At 43.4% G+C, this 25,783-nt stretch overlaps 1 protein-coding gene across 1 annotated transcript in view; it reads left to right on the plus strand.

Moving 5' to 3' along the window:
* LOC104509733 (E3 ubiquitin-protein ligase RFWD2) overlaps positions 1 to 21,214 on the plus strand; it is a gene marked incomplete at both ends in the record, with an annotated part of 60,891 nt that extends 39,677 nt beyond the window's left edge. The window contains one exon of the mRNA XM_010151768.1: positions 21,170 to 21,214. Within this exon, the coding sequence (XP_010150070.1) occupies positions 21,170 to 21,214 (45 nt within the window). The remainder of the gene's footprint in view (positions 1 to 21,169) is intronic.
* Between the last annotated feature and the right edge of the window lie 4,569 nt (positions 21,215 to 25,783).

Below are 25,783 nucleotides of genomic sequence, written 5' to 3' on the forward strand. Positions count from 1 at the left end.
GGGGTAGTGTTCAGATGATGCCTGGAAACCTATTTACTGTGAGTTGTAAGGTCCTTTCTCCCCATGCTGTTCTTATTGTTGTGCCTTCTGGCTCATGAGCATTTTGCCCTCTATTGCCCTAGGGATTAGAGGTGACAGGTGTGTACTCTCTCTTCTCCCACAACTCTTAGCCTTTGGGTAGGAAGGCTCAGCCCTAGTGTTTTCTGGGGGGTTTATAATGTATATTATGTACAGTGTCCTGGAGCAGAGCCTCTTAAAAACATTGTGGGAACCTGTCAAGTTTTGCAGATACTGAGCCAGCATCTATTGCCAGATCTCAAGCTCCAGCCAAAGCTGGTCTCTTCTGAGTCAGAGGATCTCCTACGTGAGCAGTCTTTGCTCTACTTCCCACTGCTAGGTTTGTACTGGCTTTTTTTTTTTTAAAGTGCTGCTGAAGTCTGGTTGGTACAAAGTGCCAGTGAGATTAGCTGCAAGCATTCAGATCTCAGTCAGTTGGGTAGCATTCAGTGTTTCATTAAGCTGATGAAGTGGGGGTTATTTAAGATAGGAGCTGCAGGGGTAAAGCTGCATTTCTCCACTCTTAATGCTAAAGGAGGACTCTGGTTTCAGACCAGCAAGAGCAAAGTGAGTGTAAAGTAGGCTCTGAAAAGCCGTTGGCATTGGGCTAACCACCGCCTCTGAAGTTGGCTTCAATGCAGCAGCAGAATTCCCACACTGAGGGTGTTTGAAACCCTCGCTGCTGGTAGTCTCCTGTCATTGCTGTTTGAAGGTGGGTTTATAACCTCATTCCCTCTAACAAGTGACACTGCCTCAGTTACAGTCAAAGCAACCCCACAGTATTGTCTCTTCCCCCCAACCCCTGCATGCTTCAGTGCACCTACGGATGGCGAGTCCTGCTGGGCCACCACCATTCAGTAGTCACAGCTCATGAGCTGCATCAACCTTTCACTCTAGCGCTCTTAATTAAGCAGTTTTACTGGCAGGATTTAATGTTTTACAGAGTCTAAATGAAGTGGAAAAATATGAACTATTTTTTTATTTTTTTTATACTTCCAGGGCAAGATTTTGATCAGATAATTTAACCTCTGGGTGAAATGGAAGTAGAATCATTTATGCACAGGTGGCTTTCTCTGCAAAAGCTTTCTTTTCTGTAGGTCTGTGTGTTAATACAGTTACTGCTTGGTTTTATGCAACTGTCCTGAATGTTTTAATATGCTTTCGGCCCTTTTGTTGTCAGTAGCAAACCCCCAAAGTGTCTTGAAACCCAGTAACTTTTGACCAGCTTAATGCTAATAACGTTGCATTCCTATAAAGCAAGAATTAAGGCTTTTACAACACTTGTAAAAACAACTGCTCAGACTGGTTTTTCAACTGCAACATGGATTTGTATCATTTTAACCTATTTAAATAAGACTTAAATTCCTTTTGGTGCTGTTCTGATCCAGTTCTAGCTAATGCTAGATGAGCTAGCTATGTGCACAGAGTGGAAAGAGTCGCTCCTTTGAAAGCAGATGTGTTTGAATTGAAACTACCTGGATATATACTTAGGTTTTATGATTATTTTACATAGGTTACACACAGAATTATAATAATCAGTCCTTTCTAAGGAATGGAAAGCCAGTATGGCAGGAAAATTATGTTTAGTAACTTAATGAGTACCTTTTAAATAGAAATTATGCTGTTAAATTTGGGGTTGTGCAGCTGAATGGAGCTTCATTCACCCTTGCATGAGGTGTTCTGAATTCCTCAAGGGAAGCGCTGCTTCAAACAATTACATCTCACATATATTATTGCATATCATAATCACCTCCAAAATTCTTACCTGGTTGCTAAAGCTGGAGAGAAGTGAGCTCTTTGGAGCAGTACTGGATTTTCTAGTTTTACTTTGTCTGAAGTGAATATTAAGTTAAGCAGAGAGGTATAGCCAGTGCAGCCTGGGGAGCTGGCAGATGAGGCAGTGCATTGTTTCCCATTTACTTACAATAATGAGAGATACTGGAGGGAAGATAAGCAATATTACATATACTGGGAAGAAAGATTGGTTCAGATCCATTAAATTAAAAAAGTTCCTTTTACCTGTAATCTGCAGATAACACAAATTAACTGCAGCAGGAGGAGGAAAGGCTGCATCCTTCCTTGCTACCTACCCTGGCAGAGGCTCAGCATCACTAGCCAAGTCTCTGAAAAATTATACATTATTTTCTTCTGAGTTTCTAGGTTGATCTGTTGAGACCTCATTGCCTTTTTCTTCCAGGAAAGACCTTCTACAAAGCAAAACTGCCCAAGTTTCTTCCGACCACCAAATAATGGCAAGCCTGTCTTGTCTGGGGAGTATGTGCTTGGGGGAAGACTAGACTTGTTTAGAATGAAATATTCTTGATTAAAATAGGAGGTTAATAGTGCCTCTGTGTGTGCCTTGCTTCACAACTTGCATGTTAGCTTCAGCATTTGAAAAGATAAATTTGGGCCAGCAGGGGTATAAAAAAAAAAAGAGAAAATGAGCCGAAAGTGAAATACAAATGTGCTTATTTAGTACAGAAGGATGCATCTAGCTGTCAGCTTTCTGTTTTCGTTAGGTTCACGCTTGGCTTGACGATGCAAAAGAAGTAAAACAGGAGTCAGGCAGCAGCCTGCACTGAGAACTTGTGAGTTTTCTTTGTTTCAGAACTTAAGAAAATATATATATATATATTTACCTTACCAAAAGTAAGCGAAGACCCACACTGTGAAAAATCACTCTACTGATGCTCAGATGTTTATATAAGAATAATACCACTTTAGAGATGTCATTTAGATAAATGTTTGAATAGATGTATGGTTGCAGGGTGAAGGGATGCAATTTGGCTGCTGCTTTCCCAGCATGTCCTTGAACGTGAACTCAGACCTTCTCTGTGTCTCTTAGCCATCCTCTGCAGCTATCCCTCTTCTTCCTGTCGTAAAGCTCCTTGCTTTTTCCCCAAGAGCAAAGCTGTCTGAACACGCAGGTGAGGACAAGGACAGTCCCCTCCTCATAAGCCCACCACAATCACGAAGTCTTTGTTTTTTGCTATTCATTGTGAGCCTGGAAATTACTCATTCTGCAGTCGGGAGGGGAGCTGTGAAAACTTTGTTTTGTACAGATTTTTGAAGTTTCCATTGTTTTCCTTTGCAAGCAGGTTTGAGGTGGGTTTATGAATGCAGTCAGGTATATTCTCAGCCAGGCTGAGGCTTCTGTATTGATTCTGGATAACATAAGAATGTGGAATTTGAGCCCAGCTCACTACAAATCAGATAATGAAGCAGTGAATGTGTTGCATGCCAAGCCCCATCGTCTCTGTCTCTTCTTAACCAGACAACTCATATTGTGTGTGGCTTTTTTAGAGACCATTTTTTTTATACTATCATTTATTTCTTCCTTGGAAGCTATAGCTAGGGCAGTAGATGATCATGAACTCTTCACAGGAGATTTTCTGATGATGATGACTGTAGCAGTACATTTTGTTGGCTGCGACAAGAAATAAGTAGAGTCCTGGCAGAGGACAGTTGTTTTTATTTTCCTGTATTCACTGTACTGTGTCCTTTGCTTCTCACTGTCTCTGCTCTGAAATGCTTCAAATGAGGCGTTTGATGCCTCAAACGAGGCATCATCAGGCTGAGAGGAAAGCAGAGGATACATGTTTTGTAGTCCAGCTCTAAGGCCACGGTGTCTGAAGAGCAAGTCAACAGCAGTATCACTTCAGAAAGAATATCTAAAATCGAAGAAGAATGAAACAGATTAGCTAAAAAAAAAAAATTAGATGCCAGAAATGTGTGTTTGTCTTCCCTCCCCTTTTGTCAGCAGAGCTCAGATTTGTATTCTGATATTTATGTAGCTGAAGGATATTAGAAAATCAGAGGTACCGTGTCGCAACACCGAGGGGTTTTGTTCACTCTTACAATCCCAGTAGGTAAATGACATGTTGGTTTCTTCTTTACATACTTGAGTCTTTGCAAACTTTTTTTGCTAGTAGTGTTGTTGGTAGTTTAATGGATTTCTTGATTGTTGAGCTCCTCTTGTTGATACAGTATTGTTAGTCTTTGCATGCATTCAAGAGGACAGGGAGCATTAAAAACAGTCATTTCAATTTGAGATATCTAGAGAATTTTTTTTTTATACCCACTGTGTGAAAATAACTTGAACAGTAGCAGAATTACCCATTGTAAGAGAGACGATTTTACTTGTGAATTGGGTTTAAAGGTAAAAGCTTTCCTACTTCCTGGGACATGGATTTCCTATTCATTGCTCTGTTAAGATTAATCGGGAGCAAGACTTTAATCCAGAACAAAGATGATTGAATTGTCCTTAAACAGTGATGTAGAACATTACCTAGATCTCACTTTACTGAAAGCCTTTTTCGGACTTGCATTTCTGAGAAACCACAAGTGCGTTAGAACTGTTTGTGAGTATGTCATATGAAGATGGATGCTTTTTCCTCTTATGGCTCATTAGAAAGTAAAATACTTTGTTTTCTTTGGAATAAATTTGTTAGGAGGTATTACATGGAATGGGTTAAGTCTTCATAGTATAGTAGCTAGAAATTATTTTGGTGTGCAGTAAGAAGGTCTCTCTCCACCTGCAAAAACCTCTGATGGCTTAAGGGTCTGCCATTAACTGAGCCACTGCTGCGCTTGTGGAGTGGGCAGGATGGAAAATTAAGTACTCTAATGCAGCTTTCTTTCCTCTTTAGGAACCCAGAGAAGGACAAGCTCAGACTGCAGCTACCTGAGCCTGTCAGGCAGCGTATCTGGCAGAGCTGCTAGCATGATCCACTGCTCCCCATGCTGCCACCAGACCTGACTCTTCGCTGCTAGTGCAGTGATGCTAACAACAAAACTATGCTTTTAAGAATTAATGTCTGGTTTTTAATCTATTCCAGCAGAAGTGTATAGAGCCATCAGGTTGTCCTAAATATTCGATTATAGCCTAGAATGGAGTAAGGATCTGGTTTTCACCCTTTTGGAGTGCCAAGGGGGGAGCATGGGGGAAGCATCTAAGTCAAGGATTTCTAGGCTGTGACGTGTGAGCTTGACAGCCTCTCAGTTCATTTCGGAACTCCTACCTGAGAGCGGGCTGTGATCAGTAAAGTTTGGGAGCTGGCAATACTTATTTCAGATACATGTATCACACTTGAAAATTTTTTAAAAAAGCAGCTTGCTGTTTAATGGCCTTGCTTTAGGGACACTGGCAGGCAGCACACTGCTGGCAAGCTGTTCCATGGAGTTTAGGAGTGTATTCAAGGCCAGGAGATTCAGGGACTTATTAATGGCACTGCAGCTTCAGGCCCTGCTGTTAGCTGGCAGTCACCGAGCAAGTAAGAAAGGAACTGTTGGGTATGCGTGCGTGCCCCATGCAGCATCTCCTTCTCCTGGCTAGAATGGTTTTGACCTTCTGAGTTAAACTTCCCTACTTCATGATATTTTCTTATTACTCAAATCCTCTTTTCTGTTTATTTGCATGTGTTACATCATGTTTCATTTAGGATTTGGTACAGTCAAGCCTGCAATAAAAGACATTGTAATAAAAGACTTTTAATCATGACATTCTGTAGGACTGGAAGGTGCTGACACCAGTTGTGGGCAAAACAAATGTTTTGTCCACCGTTGCACTCTTCCTAGAGTAAAGTGGAGGTCTCTGTCTGCTTTAGGAGAGCCAACCAAACCAGATCGTTCCCCTCCGTACACATGTATTATCCTGTAATATGCCAAGACGGCTCCTGCAGTGCCCTTGGCAGCAACTCTGCTGCCAAGCTGCGATGTCCCACCACGTGGGGACAGCCCTTGGGCAGGGTTTTGTTTGCAGCATCCAGAGCTAAGTATAATTGCCAAGAGTTAATCCAGCTTGGTAGTTTAAAGCCAGACTGTAACTGTAGTTACTGGGTTTTGTATTAAAATGCCTTTTTATTTTAAGTGCTCGTTAGGTTTAGCAAACTGACTGTAGAGTTGTTTATGTTCTGGTTGAAGAGATGTGCATGGGTAGAGCAGGGCTGCATGTCCTGAGGTCCCCATTCCTCCCAGGTTCTTCATGCTGCTTCAAGAAACAGTTATTTTACTGTAAAGCCAGGTTTGCAGCTTTGAATATGACTGTTCAAAACCACACCAAAGCTGTGCACACCTTAGAGTCATTAAAAAAAAAATAGATCTAAAAGGCACCTTGGGGTGTATGAGCTCCCTGGCATGTTGGGAGCCATCACCTGTGGCTTCCTGGTGTCCCCAGGCACAACTTAATAAATCTTTGCCCAGAGAACCCAGAAAAAAGGGAGGAAAGGGAGAAAGGATGAAATTGCTCTTTCTGAGGTTTGGGATGATGATTAAGTGCTGACCTGCTGCCTGATGACTCTCACTGGTTTGTAGAAGTGAGACAGATCTGGGAGAGGTTGCTGCAGCTGTAAAGCTGGGAACTCGTGCTTTTAATTATGAAAGTTACCATTTGCATCTGGGGTTTTCCTTTTTAAGGGCTGACATCCTATTACACAAGAAACTGCTAGCATTGTTTGTTTATAGCACGACCAAACTGGCAACTTGCTGCTTCGCTGGTACATCTGTATTTCACCTACTGCCTGCTTATGTTTTCCCATCTGCGTTTTTATTACTTCTGTCCTGACAGCTCCTGTTCTTCTAGTCCTTGACTGCCCTCCCATGCAGACATACGATCCCATAATGTTTTCCGTTTTGTCTTTATAAACAATAGGCAGGCAGTCTTAATAGCGTAAGTCCAAAGTCAAGGGAGCTTTGCAGATTCAGCTTGACAATGCCTCTCTCTGAATTATTTAAAGGCCATAAACAAAAGAGAGCCCATCTACAGCTTCAGGTGACTTCTCATCCAGTGTTGTAGAGAATGCCCGATAGGCAAGTCCTGCTAATTTTGCCTGTGTAAATCCATGGGATTTAGTAGAATAGCAAATGCAATTAGAATTCAGGGGCAACCTCCCGGTGTTCCTTAGGGGAAGGTGAGTTGCAGGAAGGTGAATGAGCACGTCAGGGAGAGAGGAAAGTGGAAGGTGAATGAAAAAATAGGAAACTTCTCTCTAGTTGAACTGTGTGTTGAGTTTGGATTTATATTCTTTCTCCCCAACTCCCCCCAGTCAATGACTTTGTCTAAAGACATCCTACGTTTTTCTTCTGACTTTAATCTCAGTCCTTGGTGGGGTGGTTTTGGGTAGTTGGTGGTGGGTTTTTTTTTTCTTTTTTAACATCCTTTTGTTTTTAAATCTAAAATGCTTTTCAACAGCTGAATGATCCAGTGATTTCTGATTTCTCAGGTGCATTTTTGTTGCTGGTGTTGCTCATCCTTCTGGATTCAGGAGTATTTTAGATGGATGGGATCAGGGAAGCAGGCAGCAGAGCACAATTGAGTCCTTCAGATGATGCAAAGTTCATTATTAATCCTGAATAGTTCATTCTGCAGAACGAAGTAGGGAAGATGTCATGCTTTGCATTTATTGTACTAAAGCTATAAAGCTGTACTCTCATCATTCTTAATACCTAAGGCATAGCTGTCTTCTCTTCCCACTCCCTTTTCCCAGATAAATACAATGGAGAAAGCATCAGTAGTAGGATATTAGAGAAGCAACCTCGCATGTCATCTATACTCTGTATGGTTTTGTTTAATGAAGCTCTTCACCTTTTATGTGCAGTTGGATCTTACTAAAATTCAGTTTACAGTACTGTCATTTTCAATACCAGCCGTGCAATTTGGTTATCAAAGCTGATACTTTGTAGTGTGGCCTTACTTTGAAAACTGACCTGCATAAATGGCTTGTGGGCTTCAATGTATCTTTCAGGGTTTCCAGCATCTCCTTCCGTTTACAAACAAAAGATGGCTCTCTTCCCAACAGCCTTGCAGACATGACCCAGCTCAAAGGCCAGTTCAGCTCCCTTTTGTATACTGCCATAACGATAAGGATTTAGAGATATCACACTGACTGTGAGCCAGGCCAGCTCTGACCCTTTTTCTCTGCTATAGGTGAAGAGATGGTTGTGCTGGCTGGGGGAGGATGCCCAGCTCCAATACCCTGTCCTTACCTCTGCTTACCATGTACCACAGGAGCAGGAGACAGTAAACTTTCTTAACACAACCTTATGGCTTGAATTTGTGCAGGGAAGAAATTAAAGTATAACTGAAATTTTACCTAGTTACCACTCAAGAGTGAACTTGTGCTTGTGAAGTTAAAAGCAGTTTGGATATCACCAGAACCTGCTGCTTGCAGGTGTAGGCTCTAGCCATTTTTCAGTGCCAATCTCAACTTTATCCATGTCTCTTCTCCTTCATAATTTTCCCTCCATGTCCTGGCTAATGAAAATATTTTCCCACTGCACTTGGAGCATTTTTGAGACAGTAGTTTGAGGAGAAAGCTTCCTATTTCTCAAGAATAGAGAAGGCTGCATAGTTTGGTACGGCTTACCCAGCCTTGTCTGCATCGCAGGAGGCTTCAGGTATGTAGTGCTGTGCTTGATCCTGTTAGAACATTAGCTGAATTGGATGTTGAAGGAGAACAGCAGGTTGTGAAACCTCTCAAGATTAATGGAAACTTTTTCTTTTACCTTAATTAAACTTCTATTCCTTAAATCAAAGTCCTCATTCCCAAATAGATGTATGTTATAAATAGCATTAGTATAGGTATAATTTCATAACCTTATATCTATGATAATGTTTTTGTGCCTTGATTTTTCTCTGCAAGAAAAAATTTTCCCTTCTTTTATCTCACCAGATCCCAGTGATTTCACATCTGTGGCACACATGCGTTGCATAGAAAATATAAGAAATAAGATGCCTATTTCCTGTAGTGGCTTATACAGCTGCAAGCTGGACCACCTTGCAGGCATGTACCCTTCCCTCTTCTGTTCTTACCACTAGGCATCTGTGGTCCTTTGGGTGGAAGCCGCCTCCAGGAATGAGATGCTTTGGCTCTCCCGCTGTGCCTCACTTCCCTGCTCCTTGCTGTAGCTCTGCTTGCTATGCAGATGTGTCATCCCCCACCCTGCCTGCCTGCAGCCTCGGCTGGAGATGCAACATCTTGCATATGCTGTTGTTTCCCCCCCATCCCAGACAGCGTTTTCAGTGCTGACACTTGACTCTGTTCCTGGTGCTTTTAAATATACTATTCCTGGCTTAAGAAGAAATTAAGGCTTTGATTTCTATGGCTGCCAGGCTTCTGGTCCATCCAGTAACACAATTAGAAGGCTTGTAGATGCAGTGAAAGAGTCATCCTTGTTTTCCAGCTGGCATGAGCAAAACATTCAGAATAGTTTGTGTTTCACAGATACTGAGTACTTGAGCCTCCCTGCAACATTATTCCAAGATCTGTTATTCCAAGATCTTGTTAATCTGTCAGGATTTTAATGTACATCCAGAACTTTCAAAGTTTGGCTTGGGATACTGTAGTATCAGGGTTTGGTTTGGTGGTAGGATTACACTTTAAAATGGATGGGTATGTTCAGGGGATATTATTACAGTTAAAGCTTATAAATTAAATGTCAGAATTCAGGTTGCTTTAATGCGACCCTTTTTTTGCATCTCTATCAAGCTAGTCTTAAAAGTGGAGGTGATTTTCATTAGGATGGTACAAAGAAGCTATACTTGGCAGGAGATCTGGTTTACTGGGTGTTGTCCAAGCAGACAGCAAGTGACAGCTTCCTGCCCCAAAAACTTGACAGCCAAACCAAATAAAATTAACAGTAGCAGAGTATAAATCTATTATCAGTTTTAAATAAATTGATTTCCTCAGTCCATCAACCATTTCATGAGTGTGTGCCAAAGTGTTCCCCTCTTGCTGACCCAGGCAGCCTGACTTGGATTGGCTCTCTTCGTTATTCTTGACGTCTCCTGTGATTAACTTATTATCCCATGTTGGTTGCCACCATCTCTGGTTGTAACGTGTTAATTCTGCTTTCATGTCTACTTTGAGGGGCCAGTGTCCTGTAGGGGGTTTAAGGTGGTTTTTCCAGACTGACCCATTAGCCCTGGCCAGCTTGTGTTCCCACCAGTTACATGGCTGCAGGACCTCTTTCTCCAGAGGAAGAGTTCAGGGCTTTATACGCCCTGTCTTAAGCCTGTGGTAGCTTTAATACCTTAATATTAGTCAAGCCTTTCTTTCTCTTGCTTTAATTAGGTGAGGTGAATTCTGTGTTATTTCATCTTTTGCACATCCAGTCTCAGAGTGGGAGCTGTGCAGGAATTGGTGACTTTGTGATTACTGTCAAGTAAGTAATACATTGTACATCATTCTTCTTGGCAAAGGAAGGCCATCCTACCATCATGAGACAGACTTCATATCTATACTCATGTCCCTTAATCATAGTGATCCAGTTGCCAAAGGCATTGAGGAGATAAGCTCCTCTTGGTTTCAGGGGGAACTTCTGAAAATCCATCCAGCTTTGCCGAGAGGCACACACTTGGGTTAAAAAGACTGACAGTAGGCATCGTCTAACTCTGAAACATTGCATCACATAATTGGGAAACCTAAAGCGTTTCCACAGCATGTAGTTTGCATACAGAGGAGAATTCATGATTTTTGGAAAAAGCAAGGCTGGACTGGCCCCAGTATGGGCTGTTGGATTGAATGGCTGCCAGGCACTATCAAAAAAAACCCAAAACATCCTTGATTCTTTGGGCAAATCAATTTGGCTGTCAGCTATATTCTCAGTCCCAGGAACTGGTGTTTTCTGTACCACATGTGGGAAATACTCCCAGGGTATTTAGGATTGATAGTTGTCATGCTTGATAGCAGTGGTTTGTGCCCCTAGTCTGTCTGGGAGAGGAATGCAGATGGAATGGATTTATCATCAAAAAATAAGTAAATACTGCAGTTCAGGAAAGGTATGCTTATTAGGAGAGTTAAATCTCAGTGGTATTTCTCCCCGTTTTTTGTCTTCCGTGCCTCATTGTGAACATCTGGATTAACCTTGGGCAAATCCACTGAATGTGTTGCCTCGGTTTCCCCACATGTCAAAGTAGGATAATACTTGGCTACCTCACTAGGGCATTTGTTACACTTAATTAATGTTGTAATGTGTCTTTGGTTCCTCTGATAAAATGTGCTGTGCAAATGCTAAGTTGTTTTTACTGATTGGATTGTTAATTAAATGTGCACATATAAATGATTTATTGGCATTAGAGAGCTAAGACTTAATAATGTAAAATATTAACGTCAAGGTGGCTGGGTCAGTTTTAAGTCTGTATCATTCAGCTGTTTAGAGACTGAAACTAGTGGCACTGGGAGAGGAAGGGAAGCAGGAGTTGGACCAGCTTATTTCATGGTATTACTGTGTGGTGACTGATGTAATAACAGGATCCAAACTGCACTGTCTGGCCCAGGGAAGCCACTGACAGCATCAATGGTGTGCTGAGTTTCAGAGAGCACAGGAGATGTCACCTGGCAGTGATCGTTCTTGGCCCGACTTAGAAACCATGTCAGCTGTCAGAGGAGTGTACTCCAGTTCAGCATGGCAGCAGATGTGCTGTTATCAGCTCTTGCATATCAGGAAAAAGTATGAAAGAGGATATTTGGGGCATGTGTGCATCTGCAAGGCTACTGACATGGATCATCTTCACCTGTTGAAAGTTCCTGGCCCAGTGCTGGTTTGTTACCACAAAATAACAGTGTTTCAGTCTCGAACCACGAGGCTTCTACCTTCTTATGTTCTTCTACCCTGTTTTTTATCTAGGCAGTTATTTGAGGTGGATGTGGGCCTGAGCTATAGCTGACAGCCCAGACAGAAACCAGAGGAACAGCTTTGTCATCCTAGTGCAGTAATGAGTTCAGGCACCCAGAAGTACAGAGCTAAGAAGGGAAGGCAGCCCGTGGGAGCAGATACGGTGGTTGATTGCATACTGGACAGAGAGGAAGGTTAACCACCGTGTATTCCCTTTCTGAACCTAGGAAGATGTGCACATTGGTGTTGGTGCTAGTATGCTGGAGGCAAAAGAGTTGGAAAGCAAGCCAAACTGTTCTGTAAGCCAGATTTTCAAAGGTGGATTCACAAGGGTGGGGAGAAGGAGATGGGAAGACTTACATGGTGCTGTGGAAGGCAGTTGAAACTCAAGAATGGAGCGGCTGAAAGTAGGGGTTTGATGGGAGATGCCATGCAAGGGATGCTCACAAATACAAAAGGCCCCAGAGGATATGGGACAGATGGTCTGGGAAAGATGGAAGTGCTGTTGCACAAACTAGGAAATTGCTGATTCAAGTGTGAAGAAGACTTGAAAGAGGAAACAGAGCAGCTGAGGAGTGTTGGATGCAGTTGAGCCAGAAGAGAAAGCACTGGCTTGGCAAAAAGGAGAAGGAAGACTGGAGAAGGTAAGAGGGATGGAAGAAACATGGAGTGTGAAAGAAAGGGGCATAAGAGAACCAACTGAACATAAAGCAGGTCTTAGACAAATTGGGGTTTGCCCTTCACAGCAGGCCAAGGAGCATCTTGTAAATGAAAGAGGAGCTGGGAGATGTGGGGAAAAGTGTCTTAACAGTCTCTGAGGAGCTTTCCAGCAGCATCCATTCCTTCCCAGTGCAGCAGCTGGGAGTATTTCAGGACTGGGCTGTGTAGCACTTGTGGTAGGCTGTGCTTGTAGGCAGGCTGCTTGTCTGTCTGATTCAGGGTGGCTTGGACTGAAAAGGCTTTTCACATTCTACTGACTTCTGTTTACAGCTCTGATCCCAGATAATTTGCCACTGGTCTGCACAAAACTAAAATCTAAAGCTACCAGATTTAGGTCACATTTCTGGATGTTCTCGTGGATGAGTAGCCATTTCTTCAGATGGCACACCCTGTTTCTGATGTGAGGGTTTGGAAGGGGAGCATAAGAACAGCGATAGTAACAATAGCAGCCCGGGGCTGGAGTTTGCCACATACAGCACCAGTGGGCAGGGCAGCATGACCTTGGCTAGGGAGAGAATGAAATTCATTACCTCCCACATGATGTAATGACTGCCCACAACAAACAGTAGCGGAGAAGGGAGGAAAACATATCGGCGGCAGGAATACAGATCTCGGGCAGTGTAGTTATCAAGCGGCGTATGGCATTGCATTATATAGAATTGCCAAACAAATATTTGGGAGCTCTAAGTATTGAGAGAATAGATGCTAAAAGCTGTTTTCACTAAACTAATGCCTAGCCATTTCCTGTGGTTTTGCAATATTGATGCTAATGTGTTGCATGTTTATGTAGCCTACACTTTTTTGTAGGCTTATTGCAAGCTATATTTATATACTGCTGCTGTGTTGTTCAAGGCCTTGAGCTTATTGTTTATGGGGAGCATCTGAAATCCCAGGATATATGACCGTAGGAACAAGTAGCTTTAAAGACCTTGTCACAGATAGATGGGGAGTGGAGCTCAATATTCCCATGTATAGAGGAGATTATTTGCCCGTTGGGGGGGGGTTAATGCCGACATAATTTGGTTCTAACATATGTCTCCCTACCTTGCCTGATGGGGAGTGTGCAACAGCTGTTGGAGCTGTGTACTTTGCTTTGCAGTAGGTGCTGAATAATAAGTGTCTGAGTTATTCTCATCTTGAATTCTAAATAAATTAGGCGCTCATCAAAACAGTTTTTGTTCCAGAAGGCCTAAATTAGTAATATAGCAGCAATTCCTGGGGTGGGCTTTGCTGGCTGGCCCTTCTGCCTCTGCAGACCTTTGTGTCCCATCAGTCAGTTGGCCTCTGTTTCCATCCTGAAATCAAAAGACACTGTAGAAACCAGCAAATTGGTGCCTGTGTGAGCACCATACACTTGTGTGCTTCTATTTTCTTCTAGCCTGGTCTTCAGTTGTCTTGTTGATCTTATTTCCTTGAGAGCCACATGCTGAAAGGAAAGATCATGCTAAGAAAACCTGATTTCTCACTTGGCTGAGAGATAGCTTACTACTTATTTGAGTGTGTCATTGGAGCAAGCCTTGGACTGTTTTCCTCTGGGCATCCATGTGCTGTGAATACAGAAACCTGGGTATGTATGACAGCAAATAAGTTTCCAGTTATACAGCATCTTCTTGTGCTGAGTTTGGCCTGAACAGAAGTAGAAAAATGCCTTAAGTGTAAAATCCAAAAATGAGAAGACTGCTTCTTCAGGGAGCAGGGGTGAGAGATATCTTCACGTATTGAGAGCTGCAGTTAGAAAATGCCAGGTGTGGAAGTGTCAGAAAACTTGATAAAAGCATCCCTGGTACAGAGGTTAAAGTCTGGTATTGCAGAAAAACGAGGGGAGGGATTCAAGGAGATGTTGAATTTCTACCCGCACACATTTCCTAGCAAGACGTGCTTCATCTTTCGCAGAAGCTGTAGACACTGCTTGATGTAGGATGATGAAAACACTAATTTGTTTGAAAGCTTTTTTCTGCTTTATAGTGTGTCCATGAATTCCTACGTGAGGAGAAACTATAGTTGTGTGCGTGTGATTGTAGGCAAGTCTTTCTATTGAAAGCCAAAGGAGTGCTGTCATCTGTAAATCTGTGGGTTAATGTGTTAAGAAAATATCTTTATGCTGTGTAGGTATAATTGTGTAGCTTTTATATACTTAAATACACAATCTTTTGGGTTTTTTTGTAACTTTATCTAGAAAGAACAGATGAAACCTTTTTCAGATATATTGTTGTTTGGGGGGGGGGGAAGGGACACAGGTAAACCTAAGGAGGCTTTATCCTGTGTGTACGAAGCAGAATTACCTTCAGAGTGAGATACAAATACAGTTTCTAAGGATTAAAAGACATAGTTTAGGCATGCACATCCTGTTCCAGGTTTAAAATCTAAAGAGTTGGGTGTTGCTGCTCCTGAAATGTCTTGGTATGACATCTTTTTTTATGGAAGATGTGGTTGTTTAAATAAGTGCTCAGTTTAAAGAAGTAATTAATTTCTACTTGGGCCTGATGTTCACAGTGTAGATATTAATCCCTTTTGAACAATTTTAAGGGAATATTGTTAAGTGAGTGTGGTGGCATACAGAGTGAGTTCTGGCACACAGGGAGGTAGAGGGTTGTGCACCACTTCAACCATCCCACCGTGCACCACTTCATTGGTAACGATTGTATCGTAACAATGGAAAAAGGAAAATATTCTGTGTAGCACGTTGTCCTGCTGGGAAGAGATCTAATCTAGCAGTTTAGCTTTTAAAAACCTCTTGATTTCTGTACACTGGAGGCTCATCATGGTTCCTAGGTTAGAATTTATAATTTTCTATCAAAAACAAAAGCTGACATGAGTCATACAACAAGAAAGTGACCAGGTCTTGGTGGAATCGGAGTGAAAAGCCATTAGAATCTGCTAATGACAAGATGAAGAGCAGTCAAGCAGTGGTGGTCTGTTAGGAAACCACTTTCATATATTTTGGTGCATGAAAAGACTTTGGGCACAATGGTGATGGGAAAAGTTTGGATGAAATATGTCTTGCAGATAGTCTGCAGCCCGGTCCTAAAAGCCAGCACCTGAGTAATAGTTGACATCTTCAGTAAGGACTGAGTAGCTTTATTTGAAGAAAGGGCTTTCTGTACAAACAGCACTAGATTTAGTTCAACTATATACTTTTATTCTGTCAATAAATAACAGAATAAATAAGACAATGGCCACTGGAGTGCAAGCTTTCTCACCCAGTATATTTTCCCATTGTATCAACAACTTTGCTTAATTAGGCTCCAGTTCCTTTGAGTAAGTGTTCAGGGTTCGCTGGCAGCGAGTCCGTCTGCTTGAAAGAGAATTGCTGACAAACCAGCCATTCGTTAGCAAAAACGTCTACAGGGGTGTGAAGGTGAGAAGTTGTTAATTTAAAATGAGATCTTTAAGAATCCGAACTGTGAATCCATGTAACAAACCTAGCTGAAAATCCAGAAAATTCACGCTTACCTCAACAACTGCGCTGGAAGTTTGAGGCGAATATGCTTTATTTGTGCACAAAAGGGGTAAGAAAGGTACAAACTTCATAGCCTGTAATTATTTCTAATAAGATGAAAATCCCAAATAAGACTTTCAGTCTGTTGTGTGAACACATGCACATATAAGATTATAATCCTAAGGAACAATTTCTTCAACCTGTTGTGTTATTGCTGGTATTTGTAGTAGGTAGAGGGAGCACAGAAGTAGGAAATAAGTCCATGTTCTATCATTTCTCCTTTAGTCAAACTTTCTTCCCTCCTCAGCGTGTGCCTTGCAGAAAACACGGTCAGGTAAGTTTTGTTTAAAGGTTAACTTTGTCGAGCTATGTCGGGTTTGTCAGAGGGAGTGCTGCTACATCTTTTATATGTTGGCATACATGGTTAAAGCCATGGTTGTTAGGTACCCACTGTAGTTCCCAGCCTTCAAATACTCCAACTCTGTTCCTGGTAAGACCAGCTTTTACAAAACTAACTATGCTTATGAACTAGAGAAGTGTCAGATTCTTTACATATAAATGTTCTGATTCAGTTTCACTCCCAACAAGGGGACCAAGATATTCTAGAGTCAGCACCCAGGTGCCTCCTTTTGTGTAGACATGCTCCAGCTTTTCCTTCAGGGTGAGCTTCTGAATCTCACTTTAATCCTTAATATATGTGGGATAACAGAGGAGGAATGGTCTCACAAAGGATTATAGCAAAGGGGCAGGGGGGACACACGATGCAACACTGCTTATCGTGCCTCTTTTGAGCCCCTGTGGACAGGGGTTCTCTACCTTGTGTCGGGAAGGGAAGGTGATAAAATACTCGGCTGTGATTTTGCATTAGCCCACTGGCCAGAGGAGTGCTCAACTCATGGGAGCACTGCAGCTGCAGGTGGGCATCCACAGTGGTTCTGTACTGGTGGAGAGTGGTGACTGGAGGTAAGCCTCACTTACTGGGTTCAAGGGGTGGTTTACAGCTTAGCTAGAAGGTCTGTCTGGAGCTTTCCCTTGCTCCATAGTTGAGTGTTCTTGGACCATCAGTGTGTGTCCCTCCAAGGAAGGGTGTGTGTGGTTCTAACAGCTGTCCATCTCTGGTGATGTTCATCTAGTTCTGTCCCCCTCCTCTCCCACCCCACTGGTTTCTTGCACCAAGATGTAAAGAAAGATTGGAAGAGCTGCAACCTCAGCTGTCAGAGCTTCTTCAGTGTGATAGGGAGTAAAAGACAACTTTTGAGTTGTTCAGCTGTGTTTCCTCGAGCTTCACAAAGCATCCGGAGCATTTCTGATTCTCTTAATGCCAACTGCTCCTGACCAGCAGTCAGACAGACTTTATTTCTCCTCCCTTCTTTCCCTGTACAAATTGCTTCCCCAGGGCCATCCAAATACAGGGCTCATCTGGGAGGGAAGAAAATCCGTGTGCTTCAAAAACCATCTGTCACCGGGTGAATAATTCCTTCGAATGATGAATGTAGCGGGCATCTCATCTACTCAGGAAGGTCCTAAATTTTATTTTGTTTTTCTTTGCTATCAAGAATGTGCTGCAGAAATGTCTTCTTTTGGTGCAATCAAAGAAAGTCCCTTCAAATCCTCAGGACAAATGCTTCTAAGTTCCTGTAGGTAGACCTGTCATGTTCATCCAGTGCCACATCCAGGAGATTGGATTGGTCAGGTTCAGGACAGAGGTGCTTCTCTATGGTCTGACTTTGTCTCAGGACTGATTTAACATTTCATTTTGCATAATGCCCACCTCTGTGTGGATATGTGTCCAGTCTGTGGAATAACAAAGATTTGTGGTGGAGTCAAGTCCTTCCCAATGTCAAGGAACTGTCCTTCAGACTTCCCATAATACTGTCACTGCAGTCAAGGAAAAAGTTGGTATGTGTGAAAGGCTCTTTGTAAGTCTTAGCACAGGTCTTCAACCCTGGAGCATGTTAGAGCAGTTCTGGTCCTGCACTCTATATTAATCTTAACATGAGTCCTGAGATTCACCTGCACTTGACAATTAATCTTCCTGTATTTGTACATAATGCCAAGAGACAAGGAGATGCATATTTTTGACATCCCCAGAGCCTTACTCTTTTCTGTTGACTTAGGACCGAAATTCTTAAGCTGTCTCACATCAAGTCTGTGGCTGTCCCTGGTTTGTTGAGATGCCATGTTATCTCATCGCAGGGGACCTGAGGGCTCCACGCTGCATCTCCACCAGTTGCGCAGCGGAGAGGTTGCCATGTTCCATCAGGTTACATTTCCACCATTGACATCCCCAGAGCCTTACTCTTTTCTGTTGACTTAGGACCGAAATTCTTAAGCTGTCTCACATCAAGTCTGTGGCTGTCCCTGGTTTGTTGAGATGCCATGTTATCTCATCGCAGGGGACCTGAGGGCTCCACGCTGCATCTCCACCAGTTGCGCAGCGGAGAGGTTGCCATGTTCCATCAGGTTACATTTCCACCACAGTAATACCGTCTCCACCAGTTGCTCCTTACATGTCTGGATGTGCAGCGGAGAGGTTGCCACGTTCCATCAGGTTACATTTCCACCAGGGTGCAGTAATACTTGAGATTAGCAGCTGTATGGAATAAAATGCTGTTGCTTTCCAGGCAGTAAACCCTCATCTCTTTATTTGTTGTGTTTGTCCCTGTGGCTGGTTTTTTTTTTTTGTTTTTTCGTAATACTTGAGATTAGCAGCTGTATGGAATAAAATGCTGTTGCTTTCCAGGCAGTAAACCCTCATCTCTTTATTTGTTGTGTTTGTCCCTGTGGGTGATTTTCTTCAATCTTGTTTTAGCAAAGGCATCTTCTGCCCCTTCTATTAAGAAGGGCTACAGACGCTAACTACCCATAGGGGGTGCGTGCATAGAAATGTCACTTTAGTAACTGATTTCTTCAGAGCGAGACTACTCATGGTGGATCTCCAGCATTACCCCCTGCCCCTGCTTTGGGAGCTTGGGCTCCTGCAGACAAAAAAAAAATCAGAGGGGGATGAGGAAGGCCAGCCTTCCAGCCCTCTTGCCCTGCATAGTAACACCAAGTGATTATGGTAAAGTAGAACATGCAACCACAGGGGATGGTGATACCCTGTTGTTCTTGCCCAAGACACACAGATGCCTGTATTGGTGTGGTAGGGAAAATAAGTATTCTGCCAGTTACGTGGTCATGGTGGTTGTCTTTTGAGGATGTGGTGACTCCACTCACACATGTCCTAGTAAAGATTAGTTCAGCATGCATGTGGCTGTTGTGAGTTAGGAACCTACAGATCTAAGCAACTTCATGACTTGTTTAGGTGTTTAACATACTGACTGTTTTAGAGGCAATACGAAAGGAAGAGAATTGTTTCTTTAGAGGATTAAAACCAAGGTACTTAGCTGTGTTCCTGGGTAAGCAGTGCTAGAGTGCCTTAACAAGCAAGTCACTGTTTGGTCGATGACAGATTTGGTGCTAATTTTGCTGCTGTCTGCTCCCGTTTGTGTCTCATTGTTGTAGATGAAAGCAGCAGAGCAGTGATTAGCTCAGACCCTGCTGGGGGGAAAAAAAAACCAAACAGTGGCTTCTGAAGAACAAGGGAGTGAGAGTATATTACCCTCTGGTGTTTTTATTTTATTTAGCAGGTAAAACTGTTCATTGAACCAGAGTTCATTTACAGTGGTACCCCAGCAGACTGCAGCAGCAGGATGAATTACCAATCACTCAGTGCAAACAGGAATCATTCAAACCCTGAATCATCTCTGCTCAGGAGTTCGTCTCTTGCACTGCACGCTAGATATTTGCCGGTGTCTCTCCCTTGCCTCCAAAATCCTATCTGGCATCCCAGGCTCTGTTTTAGTCCCCGAATCACACTTTTATATCTGCATTTCCCTGGTGGGTTATGACTCTAATGCTGTTAACCAGAAGCTGAGCAGTTCACAGGATTAGACTCTTTTAGCCACCACATTAATGGAAATTGGAGTGCATGTTTCCTTTGAAGATATACTTTTTTTTCAGGAGCTTTGACTTGGAGGATTGTTTGTGAGATATCAGGAGTCTTCACTAATCCCCTAATGATTGTACTGGGGGTAAATAAATCTATCTGTAACAATTAGCCCAGTGGTCCACCACAAGGCTACTTCTACGTAAGTGGCTTTTTGTATGAAAAAGGCTTTTTCCTCTCTGCGTCAAAGCTGGTGGCTGTGTGAAGTCCTGACCCTTGTGGCGAGGCAGGGGCTGTTGCCTGTTGGGGCTGGGTCGAGCTGCCTTTCTGCTCCCTTTGGAGTTGGCCATATTCTAGTCACTGAGTTTATTAAAAATGCATGTGTTAAGTGATAGTTATGGCAAGTTTGTCTGAGGATGGATAGCAGCAGTGAGAGAATTCGAAAAATGTGTCTGACGAAAAATCAGTTGTCTTTAGGGAAAACAACTGATTTTTCCTACATCGGTTCCTAAAGTGTGTGGCAGACGGTTTGGCATCGTATGCTACGATTGCTGGCGTAAGGACGGATGCGGGACGGTTGTCTGGGAGTGGTGGTTCAATCTCAGCATCTCCAGGGCTGTTGCCAATGCCCCTGTACTTACATGCTCTAGGTTTATTGGCACCATATCGTTCCTTTGTATTTCCCCCTGACTGAATGATGTAGTGTGAGAGGGTGTATCTGTACTTGGTGGTCACACTGGGGATGCAGTCTGAAGAGCAGAGGCTGTGTCCCCCAGTTTTTGCCTGAGGGTTGCCTGACTGAATCAGCAGACCATTAATTTGCAGACAACCAGGGCATCTCCAAAGGCAACTCCATTAATTGGCAGGAGGTAAATAGATGCTGCCTTCCTGAATAAAGTAGGGCTGAAGCCCTGTCTGTTTATCTTCCTTTACAAACTGAGTGTATCTGCTATTGCTCTCTAATCTCTTCTCCTCTTTGTTTTACTTGTCTGAAACCTCTTGGCTGTGAGAGAGGTGGTGGCCTCAGAGCCAGAGAGGTTTTGTCATGGTGAATAGTTGGTTTAGTTAGGACACTGGAGACCTTTGTCCATACGCTGCCAAAAGATGAAAATTATTATTATTTGCCCACTTCACAGAGAGACTGTGAGGATTAATTCATGTTTGTAAATTGCTCTGGGAGATTTAAATCTCTCTACAAGCACAAAGGATTATTGCTTTCTAATTCTTCAAGGTAATACAACTTTTATAAAGACTTTTAGCCTCGAAAGCATCTTGGAAAATTGAAGAGTTAAGTCCCTTTGAAATTAGATATACTCCTAATGTTTAAGATAAAAACAACTGCCTAAAAATTTAAAAAAAATTTAAAAGGCAATGGCAGATTGTGATAGTGCCTCTTTTTTTTTTTGCAGGAGTCCAATGTGCTGATTGCTGCTAACAGTCAGGGTACAATTAAGGTAAGTTATTTCATGCATCTCCTCTTTAAAGGCTTGAATCTGTTGTTAGTAAAGAGGCAAGGTCAGAGGAACTGTACAGCCAGGAGAAACCATCAGAGGAGGTCATCCCACATGTAGAAGTTAGTAATTTAAATGATGCATTTGCCTCTGGCATGTGACAGAGCAAGCAGACAGCACCCCAACAACAAAACCCAGCTGAAGCAAGGTGCAGCAAAGCTGCCGATGGCCGTCCAGCACCCACCGTGCCTCCACAGCTCCTTGGGCTTGTGGTAGCACGGAGAGTCTGGCACAAGCATCTCACCAGCTTCATGCTGGTTTTGGCAGCGGAGGCTGTGTGTTAACTCATCGCCGTTAGCCAGAGCCTGTCCTCCAGCTGCTGCTGCTGACAGGGGGTGCAGCAGAGCTGAAAGCAGAGCTCCTGATGTGCAGTCAGCTGGAGCAATGTTTGAAATGAGCAGGGATGCTTCCTCGCTTTGGTTGCTTACTCCTGGTGTCCTCACAGTCTGTAACAGACAGCAGTTGGCAGCGCAGGGTTTTGTGAAAACAACTTTCCCTGTGCACTGAGAAGCCAGCGTTTTCCTGGGTTTTCAGCACATGAATTAAAAGTCTTCCAGTGTGTCTGTTTTTCTATCCACGAAATGTCAAATAATATGGAAAAGACTGTCCTTTATGTGTCTGTCAGATGGCCAAGCAAAACCAGTACCCAGAGCCAGGCTGGTGCTGACCCTCCAGAGAACTCGGATCTGATGCGATCCCAAATTGCACACAGCAGTATTCACCTCCATCATTCTTTCTGAGATTTGGTGGCTAATGCTGAAAGCTTGTAGCCCAGAGCCCTGGCAGCTTTCTCTAGCTGCTGATTGTTTATTTTTTTCTAAAAGGTTGCTGTTTGCAAAGTTAGATGCTGGATTGTCACTCATGAAGCTGAGGTCCTCATCCTGATACCCCCTCACACCCCTGTGACAATAGCAGCTCTCTGAAACCAGACCAGAGTTGCTGGTCTGAACAGTCCTGGAAAAATCACCAAAAAAGCAGGAAGGGGGAGCAACACAAGTGGTCTGTGTATGTGAGAATTATTTTTTTTCCCTCCTTTTTAGGCCACGAGTGGCCTTTTCCTCCTGTTGCAGCATGTGATGCTGTAGCCTCTCATTCATAGGCTGTGGAATTGGTTGCTCATGACTCTGGCCACTTCCTCCTTTAGTAAAATGGTCAAAACACACAAACACTTTTGATCTCTTGAAGTGAATTCAGCAGCACCAGGAGAACGATTAGAGATGAGAGGTTTTGCTCATGCACTTTGCTTGTTAATGAGAGACAGTAGAGAGAGAAATATGCAAACAGCCATAGCTGTCAGAGCTCTGGTATTTCCATTTGCCTTTGGCAGCACTCAGGAGAAAGGTGGGATGGTCTGGGAAAGGACTGGGCTTGCAGAAATCTACCTCAGTCTGGGGGCAGATGCCATGCCAGACAGGACCCATGGGTTCAAGCTCTTGAGCTTTCCCCAGTAAAACCAAACCAGGTTAATACAGGCTGTGACAGCCCTCATAGTCACTTTTCTGCCATCTCTAGACTGTGCCTTCAGAGGCTGCTGCAACATATTAGTGTGGACGAAGGGAAATGTTAGTATAGAGGGCTGAGAGGACAAAATCTCTCATCTTTACTACAAGATTTTTCAAGAGCTAGTTGATTGGGATGAGTGGAAGTAAGGCAACTGTGTGGATGGTTTTGCTTCATGCTGTAATTTATCCTAGTGAAAGCAGACATCAAAATCAGGATCCTTGCCAAGTGTTTATTCCATTTGTGTGGTAGTATTGCATGCTGGTGAATAAAGGGTAAGGGGTGGAGACGGAGGGGTCAGTCCTGTCCTAGTGATCTATATGCTGATGTAGGAGATAATGAATGAATGTCATAAATTCCTATTCTAAATGTCTCATCTTCCCTACTAATCAGGTACTGGAGCTGGTATGAAGGGTTTTCTCTCAAGGCATGGGGTACTTGGTTCTGCTCATATGCTACAGTATTCATCTGGGATCCTCAGCAGGACAAGAAGCTGAAACCACCTTGATGTTCCTCCCCAAAACCATCATGTTTGGGTTTTTTCCATTTATGGACTTTCTAGGACATTTTGAGACACTGGAAACACCAGTGAACTATCTGCCATCAACATTAACTCCACAGACTTTGCTGCTGGTGGTGGTATGGTTGTCTAATTTTTATGATAGGAAAACAAATTCTTTTAAATAAAAACAAAAAGGAATAATAAAATTTATTGAGCCACAAGCTGAAGCTGGAAAATTCTCTGTTGTTGCATATGGGAACAGATTTACGTGGGAAGGGAGCTTACAGGACCACACAGGGCTGTCCTCGGTTGCACATCTCCAGTTACTTTTCACCTGGACTGTTCCTTCATCCCCACTGGGGAAAAAAGGTGTCTAAGCCTTAGCTGGACATTCAAGCAATCTGATTTGAGAGCCCATAATGCTATGGTTCAGTTGTTCCTTTGATTTATGGTGGTGGTTTGTTTGTTTTTTTAGATGCATTACATATTGAAAAATATCACCCAGGTTGACACCTCTGGAAACTGAAGTCCTCTGGTCATCAAGAAGAGAAGGGCAGTTTCCCTTCCTCCTGTCTTTATGCCTCTGCATCAACCCCAAGGGGCAGCTCCAAAGGAGGGGAGTAAGTTGCCCTTCTGTCAAGACAAGCCTTGTCCTCACTGCTGCTTGCCACCAGCAGCTGCAGAGATGGGGTGGCCTGCAGTTGCCTGGGACCTGGACTGTCCTCACCAAGATGTCCTGGGATAACGATCTCCCTCCCCACTGACCTGGCTCCATTTGATTCAGCTAAAGGAGGAAGCTTCTAGATCCGGTTACCAAAGCCCTGCACCACTTAATCACCCATGTGGTCTGGTTGTGTTCACCCTTCTCTGCACACCATGGAAGCCAAGTATTTTGAATGTTGTTATAAGAGAGGGGGTGGAGTTGGTTTGTAATGTGTTTCAGAGCCATGACATAAGTAGCCTTATTTTTAATGGTCATGCATACACTTAATTGTACATATGGAGGGGGAATAAACCATGATGCTAAGAGTCGTCGTTGCTTTGTTGGCAGGATAGCGGGAGGGGTAAGAAACTGCAGACGGTCTTCAAGAGTAGCAGTCATGCTGAGCTGTCAGGATTGCTGCCAGAAATCGTTAAGCTTGAAAGAGGAGTTGGTGGGTGTAGCATCTTTTCCTGTCTGCGGGTGGCAAAGGTGCAATGTATACCGTGATACCTCTAGGAAGCGGTTCGGTTTGCAAACAAAATCTCTCTGCATTCATTCATTGCAGTATGCACCTCCCTTGCACCTCTGAGTCCAAGATTGCTGCAGGGATTTCGTTCTCCATGTCAACAGAGTGAGGCCCTGTGGCAGTCCTGGGCCACCCATCAAGCAGCAGTAACTGATGGTGGTGTGTGAAAGGCGTTTCACATGGTCTCGCAGTTACCAGCCTGGTTTTGATCTTCCCAACAGGTGATGTGGTCTGGTGACAATCTCTGGTTACAGGGCAGAAAAGGAAAAAAAAAAAAAGAAGATGCCCTTGGGGGTGTGAATAAAGGAGCAGGGGTGAAGCCTTACAGCAGAGTCAGGGCAGATCCTGTCCTGATGTAACATCCGTGCCTCTTTCCAGTGGGGCTGTAGGAGACACATGCTCCTTCAACCAACAGCTGTAGCTCTCAGATAGAAGGGTGTGGGGGGCACTGAAATTGTTGTTGGCTTCTAGAGAGTCTTGTCCAGTGGGTAGAAACATGATGCTCAGCTCCAAGAGGGGTTTGGATGGCACTCAGGTGCTGCGTACTGGTTTTCTTCCATGGGTTTTGGCATGCCAGTACTGGGTGAGAGCAAGGAGAGAAGAGAGCGAGCTAGCCTTGTGTCCTGCTCTGAGGTGCTGTCTGCAAGTCTGTGTCATATGCATCGTTTGAGTCACTGTGGCAGAAGGAAATGAAATTGGTTCCTTCTGTCTGACGGCAGCTGTCTGGTATGTCCTGCTGAGCACTTGCTTGATTTCCATTTTGCTGCATTTCAAGAGAATTTAGTGCATGGTGACTGCTGGGCTGTGTGGAGCATCCTTCTCAGCCAGCCACCCCCGAAGGCAGGGCTGATATGAGGAGCCATGGCTGTCACTCTTACTGCTTTCCCTGGTCTCAGGCATGGATCTCCTTCATCCTTTGATTGATTTATTGATGCCTACTGATTTATTTTGCATGCTGCTGTGGCTTCTGTTGCACCCCTGCTCTGTGCTACACAGCTACTGCTTGGTAGGTGATCTCATTCCTTCTCTCCCACACTTGAAGGTCCCCTCTGTTTTAAATTGAAATCACTCTGATGAAGTTGAGATCTTAAAAACGGCAGGAAAAAGAACCAGCTATTTTGAATGCCGTAAGGTTATTCCTTGAGTTAAACAGGGAAAACGGTTGAACAGCAGCCGCCTTTATTTTTTTGGTTTGCATTCTGTTTCAATCAAGATAAAATGCAAATTCTGTGTCCGTCCCTAATTAGAAACACAGTGGCTCATAAACACAAGCCGATGGCT

Source organism: Eurypyga helias, unplaced genomic scaffold (assembly GCF_000690775.1).
Source record: "Eurypyga helias isolate BGI_N326 unplaced genomic scaffold, ASM69077v1 scaffold6395, whole genome shotgun sequence".
Taxonomy (NCBI): Eukaryota; Metazoa; Chordata; class Aves; order Eurypygiformes; family Eurypygidae; genus Eurypyga; species Eurypyga helias.